Raw genomic sequence first — 11,646 nt, 5'->3', positions numbered from 1 at the left:
AAGAAATTGTTTGTCCGAACATCATACAGTCTCATATATACAATGTTATCAACAAGCATAGGACAAAGCATGGAAATCAGAGCAAATTCAGAGCAAAATAGAACTCTGTAACGGAGCGCGGATCCTTTCGTAGCACTTCAGTCTGCGCCAGGTCCTAACCAAACTCCTTTCGAACCTGGCAGTGCAGTCGTGTTCGACCAATCTGTAGAAACCGTGCTGACCACATCATCCTGCGGGACTGGAACGAACTCTGTCGACTGATTGTCCTTCGCTTTTCTCCACGAATCGACGAGTTCAAGCGTTTTCCTGTTTTGTGAGTACTCGTGAAGCTGGCGCTGGATGGGCGGTCCCTGCAGTTCAGTGTTGAGGTTGTAGTCAGACACCGCGAAGGTGTAGTGAGTACCGTCCGTGAACGTCTGTGAGGCACAAGAAGCAATGTCGAAGCCTATGACACAAAATTCGGCGTTTGCTCCTTGTGTTAGAACGTCAAACTACGTAAGGACGGACCTTGCTTATCGCCTTGCCAGCTGCTGCCGCTACTGGAAGTACTAGCGCTAGATGAAAGCCCCGGTGGGAAGAATGGATGGGTCATACTGTCGGACGTAGGTGTAACTGATCGTGAAGGGGCTTCGATAGTAAGCGGTTCCGGTACCTGCATATGGGCGCGAGAGCGTCAGAATGTAGGGATCTCTATGATTGCGAGTCATCGGACGTAATGGAGTGTCAAAGCACATATAACCCGGATCCCTGTCTGGGATGGAGTAGCCGCAGAGACACTTCAAGTAGATCTATTTTTTTCATGACGCACCTTCATTCCGTTGTATCCTTCCGGGTTACTCATTCCCGTAGAGAACCAGTTGAATAGGTATTCAAGGACAGTCGGTCGTTTGGCCGAGGATGGAACCACCCTAGTAATGTACGCTCGCGTGTACTCTGCGAGTTTCATATCTCTCATCAGTGATCTCTATCCCTCAAGAATTAAAAGCGGAATAAGACTTACCTGGCGTGAATGTGCCGAACGCCCACCCCTTATGATTGGTGAGTATGAACCAAGGACATTTGCGCCCCATGCACGAGTCATAAATCTACACACAAGTTTCAGGACGGTCGAAGAGCGCACGACAAAGAGCACGCTAACCTTGGCCCAGAGCTTTTCTTTCGGTCTCATCTTATGGGCATATGATTGTCCATATGAAGGGAACTGTATGATAGTTGATCAGAACACCAGGAAGTAACAACATATAAGTCGGTCTCACCTCGTCGAGATTGACAATGCGTTCGAAGTCTTTATCTGAGAGTATCCATGGAGGTAAAGCGATGACTACCACCGAGGTCGTATCCTCAACGATGTCCGACGCCTTCGCGGCTGCAGGCGAAACGACTCGCCGCCGCCAGGTAAAGATACGTAACAACTCATGGTCCAAGTCGGCTGCCTCTTCATGGATGTCCCAATCCCTACGGTTTGGAAATACCGTATGCATGACGCGCTGTATGGTCTGGAGCGGGACTTTCTCCATGAGCTGTTGGAAACTATTGCGAAAGGAGTTCATTCCAGTAGACACACGCGAAACCTCGGGAGAAGCGTACCGGTCGATATCAGTAACAGGCATAATGGGCGGCAAGACGACGTCGAAATCTGCGCAGGGCACGGTGAACAATCTTCTATTCACGGGGTCCATGTCCTTCAAGTTGAGTGGGGGCGAGTCACTCGGGACGTATGAGTCCCCATCTGGAGCCACATAAAAGGTGTGTCAGAAAGACGGAGCGCGCACGAGGAGACACGAGAAAGACCTTACATCTACATACGTTCTCTGCCATCATCTCTTGGGGGTAAGAATGAATGTAAGTCAATCGCCTGTGTCTTTCAGGACGAATGTGTAGAGAACCGAGGCGAGGTTTCTCGCCAGCGCACGGGACTAGTTGTTGAGTCATTTCGGGAGCGGGGAGCGCGACATCGGGGAGAGTAGCATTAGCAAGATAGCGTCTGAGGTCGTCCCCTACTCGCAGAGTAAAGGTGCCAGGCATGGATGACAGATGGGCAGGATCCATTGCTAGCTGTGATCAAGAGAACGCAGGGGGGATGGGCCAAAGAAGGTTGTTGGAAGCTGAGTCGGAGCAGGTAGTAGTGCTAGTAGGTGGTTTGTGTTCAAGTTGGTCGCGCACAGTGAAGAACCCACCGTGCTTTTAGGGCCAAGCGAGCGCCCTCACGCAGACGTTGTGGATACGACAGGAAGGAGGCCTTATCTGATAAGTTATAGCAACCTTTGTACCTATTCCGTTGCGGTTTCGTCGAACAAACGAGTGCGCGTTTTCGGAACAAGAGCTGAGTGGAGCACGTGTCCGCGATGCCAACCTCTTTGAAATTCGTTGTGTCCGGAATTCGCCGTGGCGTCAAGACGCCACACCAGGACACAAGGTCTAGAGAAAGCAGACGCAGTTCATTCAAAGCAGGACCGTGCACATTCGAACGTACAAAAATATCCAGAACCTGACCTATAAGTACTCTCGGCAACAGCGCAACCCGGTCTCCCCGAATGACGACATAAGTAACCAAACAAATAGGTTTAAAGTAGGGAGGCGACAGTAGCAGTGTCCAAGTACATGTGGAGTGCACGTTTTCGAGAGGAAAGATACATACATGTGCGCGCCCCCAGACCATCGCAAAGAGTCCGGATCAATACATAACCTATTAATCGACAGCGCCTGCGCTCTAATCGCGATGAGTATGAAAATGTACCAATACAGCTGAAGGCTCGTCGCTCATCAACCATCATGGTAAGCCCAAGCCCAGGGTGCCGCGACGTTGTCGCTCCACGCAGTCGCCACACATCGTGTCGCTGACTCTGTGCGGGAGGGTCAGTATAGAGCTTTGAGAAAAGAAAAACGAGGCCGAGGCCGAGGCGATGCAAAGACTCGCCTAATAGGATTCCGCACCGGGACAGACATCATTCGGCAGCATGCTGGCGATTTACAACCTAGCAGCGTTTGGTGAGACAATGCGTTCGTCGCAGAGAGGACAGTGGTACTCACCAACTGGATGCCGTCTGCTGAACAAGCAGTTCGGTCGAAGGCAGTCTTGTAGACGGGTCGACATAGAAACAAAGTGGCCGCAAGCAGTGTGAAACCGGCCGTCCTGAATCTAAAAAAGAAACCAGTTGACCGAGGAGGCGTTGGGAAGTGAACGGGAGACACTACGAACATTATGACACATAATGTAGCTGGTTTTTGAAGAAAGAAGGATGAGGTCTTTCGAGACGAGGAGGTATGTACTAGGTTAGGGAGTCGCTGTCCAAACGAAGTTGCCTTCCAACTGTGTTATAGCTGAATTGTCGGGGGACCCACCTGGTGGCGATGGGAGGGGACGCTCGAGGCCTTTTCCATGACCTCCTTCTTCTCGATTGACGCACACGCCTTCCGCTGCAAGTGCGCCACAAGGCCATTGTGAAGAGGAAAAGGATGCTTGAGTCGCAACCAGCGACACAGGATCGTCCTCCTTAAGCAGATTTGACCGAGCAAGGTGGGCCTCCTCCCGCCCGCCACGCCCTAGTAAGTGATCTTTATCGAACTTCCACGGGTTTACCTGCCCCACGACGAATCATAAGGCCAACACATGTCGAAGTATAGCCGTGGTATGAGGAGAAGTCTCCTAAACGAGAGATGAGCTGCTGGAGCGTTAGACTCCAAGACACAGATTCGGGGTACAAATTAGGTGGTGGCCAACGAACTCGCAGTATCGGAACAATGAAATTGACCGCTTGTTCGCGGGATCCCGCATGAAAAAGGTTGTAAAGAAAGCATGACAAGTGATGGTCACGCCTCCACTGATTGTCTGAGATAGCAGATTCGCAAACAATATGTGTGAAGAACGCCAATTGATGGGATAAGGTCCTCCCATGCCCCTCAGAAGCGATGCGCGCTGCTTTGCGCGCCTTTGGGTGCAAGGATAGATCTGGGGAAAGCTATGCAACGAAGCTTAAGAACGCGTGATTGTCGCGACAAACGTAGAAAGGGGAAATGAAAAAGGCCCTCATCTCCACAATAGAACGCTCTTTTAAATTGACTGGACAGGACGAGAACGGTGTTCTCTCTGTGACCGATAATATGCTGAGTATGGAACTCAAAGATCAAGCTTGTTACGTCCAATGACATAGTGGCGGAGCATCACAATGATGAATAGACTCACTCGAGGGTGCGACTGTCTCTTTCACCACGATCATCCTATCCCTAAAGCAGTTTGTCCCTCATTGCCTCGCGACGTGTCGATGGTCTGACATACCACTCCGCTCGACCACAGATTACACTTATTCGAGCAGAGGACGAAGCAGCAAAAGGTAAGCAGACTTCGCGTCTTGATGGGGCAGTCTTGCAGGCAATAGTGATCGATGTATTTTGCAAATAATATAGACATCATGCACCCCGCGCACGGATGGCGTTGACGAGCTGGATCTTCTTCCGAACCTGTGGTGCATCGTCGACATGGGCCAGTAAAATGTGATCCAGGAGCGAAACATGCATACCTCGTACGCGAACCGCTTCCTCCAGCGAACACTTGCCAACCTTCTCCGCTTGTAACCCTTCTTCTCATGTCGTCTCTGATCCTGCGCCTCCCTCCTGACCCGGTTCCGACTGACGATGTTCTTCAGCTTCGTGAGAGCCACGTTGAACTCTGACTCCCTGACTTCGACGCTACGGCCTAAAAAAGATAGTTTAGACTTCCCATACGCGTACCATCGGTGTACAAGAAAGAGGCAGACCTGCATAAGTATCCTTTGGCCGGGGAAGCGTAGCCATAGCTATCTGACTCCGGTCGTGCCAGGTCTCCTCCGCTGTCTTTTGTGGGGCGATTTCTTTTTTGGTCGCGATCGTAACATCCTGTAAATTCTGCCAGCGGACAGAGGTAGGATTTCTTCTGCGCTGACCCTGGGTATCGTCAGAGAAACTTCGCCGCGTAAAGTGTGTCAATGTTGGACGAGATGAAGCTCGCAGGGCGGCAATAAGAGGCGGGCATGATTCCGAGGCGGACTGGAGAATCGAGGACGAGGAGGGGATACAACGCAAGGCAGCCCGCAACATCTTTGGCTTGACTATCTGGTGAACCCGCTATGGCTCGAGCAAGTCGTGGTCGGAGAGGAAGAACAACGTGGGAAGACGCGGGCGCTCGTTCCGTCGATGTGTGGCGCCAGAACTGGCCTCGGTCATCTTCTCCATCGACGACATTGAGCATAGGCCATTCTCGTCATGTCATCCGACGTCCTAATAGAGGAGTTTGAGGTGCGTTGGTACCATCCTTTAGATCACACGCCATGCTCATCTGCCCATGTAAAAGGTTCTCGAATCGATTTATCCCGATGAATTCACGAGTCCGTCTCGTCGTCTTACTCTATCTCGTGCAGTGACTGAGGCTCATGCGAAGAACTGACGGAAAGGGAAATCAAGATCGATGTAGAACCAGAGGACTTCGCTGAAGTGGCCGAAAATCGTTCGTGATTCTCTTACTGCTATACTGGCCTTGTCACTGATTTTCGTATAGTCAAACTCTCGCTCTCTGTCCAGTACCCCGATGGATACCCCGATGTCATACCGGAGCTCACTCTAGAGACTCTCGAAGGAGAACTCGATGAGTCTGAAACAACATCCTTGCTCGATGGCATGCGCGCAGTCGTACGTCTACATTTTACATATGATCTACTGGAACAGAGGTTCTCATGCGTGATCGTGGTTTAGGGAGAGGAGAATATGGGCATGGCCATGACTTTCGCTATGGTATCAAATCTCAGAGAACAACTATCCACCCTCATTCACCATCGAGCCGAGGAACATCAAAAAGCAGAGATGGAGAAGGAGCGTAAAGCTCTGGAGGTACGCACATCGCCACACCGCGAATTGTGGCGGTCCCTTACAAACTTGTCTTCGTTATTAGGCGGAAGAGGCGCGTACTAGAGGTACACCCGTGACTGTCGACACTTTCATGCAGTGGAAGAAGAAGTTCGATCAAGAGATCAAGATCAGGAAGACTCGCCAGGAGGAGGAGAGGATGAGAGGTCTGTCGTCGAAGGAAAGAGAAGAATATAAGAAAATCGGTACACGGCCAACAGGTATGTTCCTCGATCTCCATGTCTTTTGATGCATATTGATGATAGAATGTCGTAGGCCGACAATTGTTTGAACGCGACCGCACCTTGGCTATCGAGGACAGTTCCCTCGTCGAAGAGGGTACCGAGTCTGTCGATGTCACCCAGTACGAGCGTAGGCGACCAGACGATGAAGAAGAAGACGGTGACCGTGTGGAATTCAGTGATAGCGACTGATCCGATATGTGTTGTATGTACTCGACCGTGTATCCCTAACCTGAAAATATGTCGAAGTCTGCCTAGCATAGTCTCCCACAGACAGACCTTTAGTGTTGAAGATTGGTCGTTCAACATGTCAAGCACTCCATTATTATTTGACAAAGGAGCAGTGCCGCCGGCGCAGTATGAGCTCAAAAATCTATATAGTATGACCAAAATATTGTGTTACAGTATCTACGGAACAGCACTCTAGTGGGGTCTAAAGTCCCGCCAACATGCCTTCCTCGCCAGCGGCGCCCTCCACCTTTCCACCACCCTCAATCACTTTACAACCCAGGTGCTCTCTTCCCTCCTCGACCAACCACCCATCCACTTCCCTGATCGCATGACCTCGTCGCCGCTCCGGAACGATATCCCTAACACACGCCTCAAACCATTCGACCACAGGCTTGCTGATCCAACGTTTGGCTTCCCGGTAGCCCGTAGCTTCGAACCATCCCAGGTGTCCCCCTCGCTCAGTCACAGCCATGGCGACCCATCCGTTTCCTCCGGCGTCGACCGGGATGTCTTGCACTATGGGGTCATCTTCGGCGTTGATCGCCAGGAAGGGTATCCGTACGTCTTTGAGATATTTGTGACTTGAGGCCCAAGCGTAGTAGTCCCATCTGATATAAGGGGCAAGGACCATGAGCGACGTTAACATGCGAGGAGGACGGACCATACATATGAGTACTACTTACGCGTTCTCGAAGGGAAAAGGAGGAGACGAGCCACCGCAGAAACGGGTGACGCTGTTGTCGAACTCGACCAAGGCAGGCTTCGAAGGGAGTTCAACCAGACTGGCGTAGCCTTTCACGAGGGGCGTGTCGGGGAACTTGGAGATGCTATCCAAGTGACGGTCGAGGAGTCTTCGGAGATTTCCTGCCATGCCCTTAGAGTAGACGTGTCGTCCCACGAACGTCGTCTCCATTCTGCGCGGAAGAAACCATGACCGTCAGATATATTTGAGGTCCGAGAAGTAAATGTGAGCTTACGAACATCTCGCTGTTCTTGACTAGATCCCAGGGCTGATGAGAAGATGTTAGCATCCAGCATCCACGACAATGCGGGGCGTGAAGGGTCACTCACGCAGCCTAAAGCACAAGCAGAAAGGAAACGGCACTCTTTGCCCTCCTGGGCAACGTACCGGGTCATGACGTTGGCACCCAACGAGAACCCGACGGAAAGTAGTGGCGCATTGGGATATCTGTGCGCAATATAGGTGACAGCTTTAAAGGACAGGATAAGATAGTTGCACCAAGTGAAGATATGCCGACCGACTACACAAGCGCACGTACCTTGACGAATGTCATCCGTATGTCCGGCGGAGTACAGCTGAGCGCTGGTTAATGGTACACCTGCACAACCGCGAAAATTCACGACGATGCCGCGATATCCTAGTCCGCCCTGCTTTACCGGAGCAATAGCAGGACAGAGAACGGCCCTGACATAGGACTCATGCGACCCTTTGTAGGCCCAATCAACTTCGAAACTTCCTCCATCATAGAGACACACTACGACTCACCTCCCGTAAGTCCATGCAAGACAACCACGATGGGAGTATCGTCATCTAATATCCTCTCGTTCGCGGGTGGTGTGCTGTCCAGCCCAATTGTTCCTCCGTCTTTCAGTCGCAGAAGTGTCCTGAAGTATCACAAGATTTATGATCTAGCAGACGGGTATTCTCTGAGATGAACGGACCTGTCATAAGCCACCTTGTCGATTTTCGAGAAATCCCCAACTACCGAGTACATTGTTTGTAGATGTCCTACGGGCAACCACCATGCCGGATGGAATTGTTGCAAAAGGCTAGGTACTCTAGATTCCACAAAGGCGCGTAGGGATGTCCTTGATACTTCTGACTCTGGAGAAGTTCGTGTAGAAAAATAGGCTGGTGTGTTGGCCCAGAAGACTTTGGGGACGCAAGCAACATTAAGGCTGAGGACTGAACCCATAGCAGTATTCAATTCACAGCACGGAGAGGTCTAGATGTTCGTCGTTCGAGTCAAGCCGGAGATAGCGCCCGTACTCCTCTAATGTGCTGTATCCGGCCTGGAGTTTTTGGGCCGCAAAGTACTGGACGATGGAGAATGGGAAAAGAACATGTACATCGTGAAAGTGCGTAGCATAGCATACCGAGCGTCAAAGCCGGCATTACCAGAAACCGGGTCATTTTGGCTGAGTAGCGAGCCCGCGTTTTGCCGGTTGAATTTGCCACAATCGGGAGGTGCCACTGTGCCATCATTTTCTTCGTTGTTGTTCTCCTGCTGTATCAACACAGAGGCCCCCAGCTGTTGCTACGGAACTTCGGGAAACAATTGTAGTTGGGTGAGATCATGTCCGCCATGTTGCCGCTTCTCGATTTGTCTGTTCATGTCCATTGTTCAAGAAATAGTATATAAGGTGCGTATCCGGACGTGGCTGACATTCACACGACTCTAGCTCTGCAACGACACTTCTCGTGGCTCACGTCCTCTCTCAAACCCAGCTCAAAATTTCTCCCCGACCCAGTTCTTGACCTACTCTCCCTCGATCTTACGGCCAACTTGCAACTGACTTCTGGAATCCGGATCCAAAGGGAACACACCGTTCCGAACTGGCTGATCGTCGCGTTGATCATTCAACGCTGACAGGCAATACTTATCAGTGCGAAGGCGGGACATCTCAAGAGGACATTATCGTCTCACCTATTTCCGTTCTTGAACTCCGGCGCAGAGCGCATCCCAATTTGGACTTGTGTTCTCGAATACGCACCCTATTGCATCTCTCCCTTGAGCCACCATGTCGAATCGTAGCGGTAATTACAAGTCCCTGCGCTGCAGAGTGAGCCCGCCCCTTATTCTTCTCTTCTGTTGTGACACGATAACTGATGGCGTTGTTCGTCGCTGTGGTTCGCGTGCAGTACTTTGATGACAGAGGCAAGGAAATCAAGCCGTATTGCAATGCGGGCAAGCACTGCAGGTTGATCTGATCTCGTTTATAACATATCTGACGTTTGCTGAGATCATATCCTGACACGTCTCCCATTAGCTTCTTACACCCCGGTGATCCTGGTTGGACGAGTTCGCATCGTAAGGCGCAGAATCATAGTCCGGTCCATCGTGATTCACGCCCACGCCCAAGGCCATACGATGAGCCACCTAGCCCGCCCAATAGTCGTCGTCGTTTACCGCCCCTTGCACCGCAGTCTGAACTGTTCATGAGGGAGCACGTTGAAACTGTGGACTCCCGAGAGGACAGAGGCCGTCCTACCCATCGCGATGATCGTAGAGACGACCATGATACTCCTCGACGGCCAGCTGATATGCCTCTGCATCCTGAGCTCAAAATAGAGGAAAGATCGGTATACGGCGATGAAGATATGAGGTCGAGGCATGCAGAGGTATGCGTGTTGTGCAAAACTATCGAACCCGATAAACTTGAACTATTTTCGTTTTACGTAGGATCTACAATCTAACCGTGGTGGTCGCACCACGGACCCAAAGGGAAAAGGTAGTCGCTCTTGCCTGTCTTATGGTGCCCTGTTTAACCTGCCATATATCAACAGAACGCGCACGCGGTAATACTCCAGAAGTTCGTCGCGAAGCCCCAGGGCTCCACTACCAAGATGCCTTCGTCCAAAAAATCGTGGAGTTATCGCGGGATGTCGCTAAGTGTGTCGACCTGTGGCTCAAGCGATGTTGTTCTCTAAATATCCACTTCTCTTAGGATAACAAATAGGGCTGCTCAGGATACAGCTGCCTTTGAAAGGGACGCTGAACGTATGAAGGCGTGCACGGAATTGTCCTCCACTCTCTCAGCTATCTCTCCTTCAACCAACGCAATCGTCACTCCCGCGCTGGCCGCCGTCATTGCTAGTCATGGAAAGAACCACGATCGAATGGAGGCGGACTTCAAACGCCTAGGCCATATTTGGGAAGATCTATTCCAGCACTTCATGAACTCGATTGTTCAGGCTATAGACTCTGAGGTTGGCGTCGCGCTCGACCGGTTCAGGCATGAGTTGTCTGCTCAACTGCCATCTTATCCTCCAATGCCGTTCTCTGCGAGTCCGGTCGAAATGCACCGTTCTGGCGACAACATTCCTATGACGAGGAAACGCAAGATAGCCGACACGGACTCTATGATGGTGGATAGGGACTTCGACATGGTCAATAGGGATATCGGTGGCTCGGAGTATCATCGCGCTCCTAGCTATGAGGACGAGCAGGGAGCGAAGCGTCGTCGCCTGCACAACGATAACTCAATGAATTCCTCGCTCGACCTTTCTAATCCGGACGTACTTGCCATGGTCCACGAGATGACCGCTAAACTTAGACAACAGGAGGAAGCCTTGGCTCAGTTGCAGGAGGAGAACGAAAGGGTCAGTGCCACACATCACGCTTCTCACGGCATTTCGCTGAGCTACATCCATTCCAGCTAAAGGATCGTGGAAACACTCCCAGTTCCGTGCATTATAATATGCGGGCGCCATCTTATCCACCGCGGACTGCCACTGAAGCATCGTCAATGCCAGGGAGCGCCACCTCTCGCGCTTTCTCCCCTCAACTTTAATTTATCGACACAGACCCCTTTATGACGCCACGAACCAGTTCCTTTTGTATGCTATGATATGGGCTCGGATAGGCAATACATCCATGTACTTGACACGACCGTATTCCATTGTTGTTTGTTGCAAAGCAGTTCAAAATAAAACTCGTAGAAGATTTAAGAAAAGAAAGCGTGGTCACGTGTGGCGACGCGTTGAAACTGTGAACGTTCTCCGCGTTGCGACTTGTCTGCTTCGTACTTTGTGTTCACCTCCTGCCCGTACCATGGCAGACACAGAGGAACTCTTCCCCATCATCAATATCGACTCCCCTGACTCAGACAATAGCTCAGATGAAGATGGAGTTAACACCGCTGGCTCGCGCGTCTACATGGGGCCTTTGAAGTCTCCGGAGAAGAAACTCGCGTCCCAGACAGCGTTACCCACTCCCAGGCGCAGTACGCGTGCATCGACATCCACAGCGACCCAATCCCCTCTGCGCAGATCGTCTCGTCTCTCAGCTGCGCGTGTTCCCAGTCCGACAGCCTCGGCAGACGACCATGATGATTCAGATTCGGACGACCCGGATGTGGAGCCAATCAGGGAGGAAGAAGGTTCAGGGAGGGCGGGCACCCCAGAGAAAGAGACATTTGTGGACGATGGTGAGTGGGTGCTATTCTTGTGCGAAGTCATCGTCTGATTTAGAACATATGGGCGTACATTTTCCAATTTTGACAGACCCTCCATCAGTGTTGGCGCTGAGGATATCCCGAGCACACGATAACCCTT

At 51.3% G+C, this 11,646-nt stretch overlaps 6 protein-coding genes across 6 annotated transcripts; 2 read left to right on the top strand and 4 right to left on the bottom strand.

Moving 5' to 3' along the window:
* Positions 1–12: 12 nt before the first annotated feature.
* STEHIDRAFT_166263 (uncharacterized protein) lies at positions 13–2,049 on the bottom strand (the record flags this gene model as incomplete). Its single annotated transcript, XM_007300986.1, has 9 exons — positions 13–445; positions 508–652; positions 809–933; positions 1,001–1,085; positions 1,139–1,201; positions 1,257–1,530; positions 1,588–1,729; positions 1,807–1,823; positions 1,913–2,049. The coding sequence occupies 9 exons, from the start codon at positions 2,047–2,049 to the stop codon at positions 138–140; spliced, it is 1,296 nt and encodes a 431-aa protein (XP_007301048.1). The 3' UTR covers positions 13–137.
* Positions 2,050–2,856: 807 nt separating this feature from the next.
* Positions 2,857–3,133, bottom strand: STEHIDRAFT_52285 (uncharacterized protein; the record flags this gene model as incomplete). Its single annotated transcript, XM_007300469.1, has 2 exons — positions 2,857–2,975; positions 3,031–3,133. Coding segments are annotated over 2 exons (222 nt in total), but the record flags the coding sequence as incomplete, so codon positions are not given.
* Positions 3,134–4,407: 1,274 nt separating this feature from the next.
* Positions 4,408–4,791, bottom strand: STEHIDRAFT_153820 (uncharacterized protein; the record flags this gene model as incomplete). The annotated part of the gene is made up of 3 exons (XM_007300985.1): positions 4,408–4,458; positions 4,518–4,693; positions 4,755–4,791. 3 exons carry the CDS (start codon positions 4,789–4,791, stop codon positions 4,408–4,410), a joined length of 264 nt encoding a protein of 87 aa, XP_007301047.1.
* A 447-nt stretch (positions 4,792–5,238) lies between these two features.
* On the top strand, positions 5,239–6,308 carry STEHIDRAFT_51521 (RWD-domain-containing protein; the record flags this gene model as incomplete). The annotated part of the gene is made up of 7 exons (XM_007300415.1): positions 5,239–5,271; positions 5,327–5,360; positions 5,414–5,479; positions 5,531–5,661; positions 5,725–5,845; positions 5,928–6,095; positions 6,151–6,308. The coding sequence occupies 7 exons, from the start codon at positions 5,239–5,241 to the stop codon at positions 6,306–6,308; spliced, it is 711 nt and encodes a 236-aa protein (XP_007300477.1).
* Positions 6,309–6,549: 241 nt separating this feature from the next.
* STEHIDRAFT_108596 (AB-hydrolase YheT) lies at positions 6,550–8,502 on the bottom strand (the record flags this gene model as incomplete). The annotated part of the gene is made up of 8 exons (XM_007300984.1): positions 6,550–6,955; positions 7,031–7,261; positions 7,329–7,357; positions 7,419–7,558; positions 7,628–7,813; positions 7,855–7,973; positions 8,031–8,274; positions 8,466–8,502. The coding sequence occupies 8 exons, from the start codon at positions 8,500–8,502 to the stop codon at positions 6,550–6,552; spliced, it is 1,392 nt and encodes a 463-aa protein (XP_007301046.1).
* A 274-nt stretch (positions 8,503–8,776) lies between these two features.
* On the top strand, positions 8,777–10,979 carry STEHIDRAFT_145163 (uncharacterized protein). Its single transcript, XM_007300983.1, has 7 exons — positions 8,777–9,152; positions 9,232–9,290; positions 9,360–9,711; positions 9,773–9,821; positions 9,877–9,982; positions 10,038–10,692; positions 10,749–10,979. Exons 1-7 carry the CDS (start codon positions 9,111–9,113, stop codon positions 10,881–10,883), a joined length of 1,398 nt encoding a protein of 465 aa, XP_007301045.1. The 5' UTR covers positions 8,777–9,110; the 3' UTR covers positions 10,884–10,979.
* Positions 10,980–11,646: the final 667 nt, after the last annotated feature.

Source organism: Stereum hirsutum (genome assembly GCF_000264905.1).
Source record: "Stereum hirsutum FP-91666 SS1 unplaced genomic scaffold STEHIscaffold_3, whole genome shotgun sequence".
NCBI classification, from domain to species: domain Eukaryota; kingdom Fungi; phylum Basidiomycota; class Agaricomycetes; order Russulales; family Stereaceae; genus Stereum; species Stereum hirsutum.
Note: the sequence above shows the minus strand (reverse complement) of the source record. Positions and strands in the feature narration are given on the sequence as shown.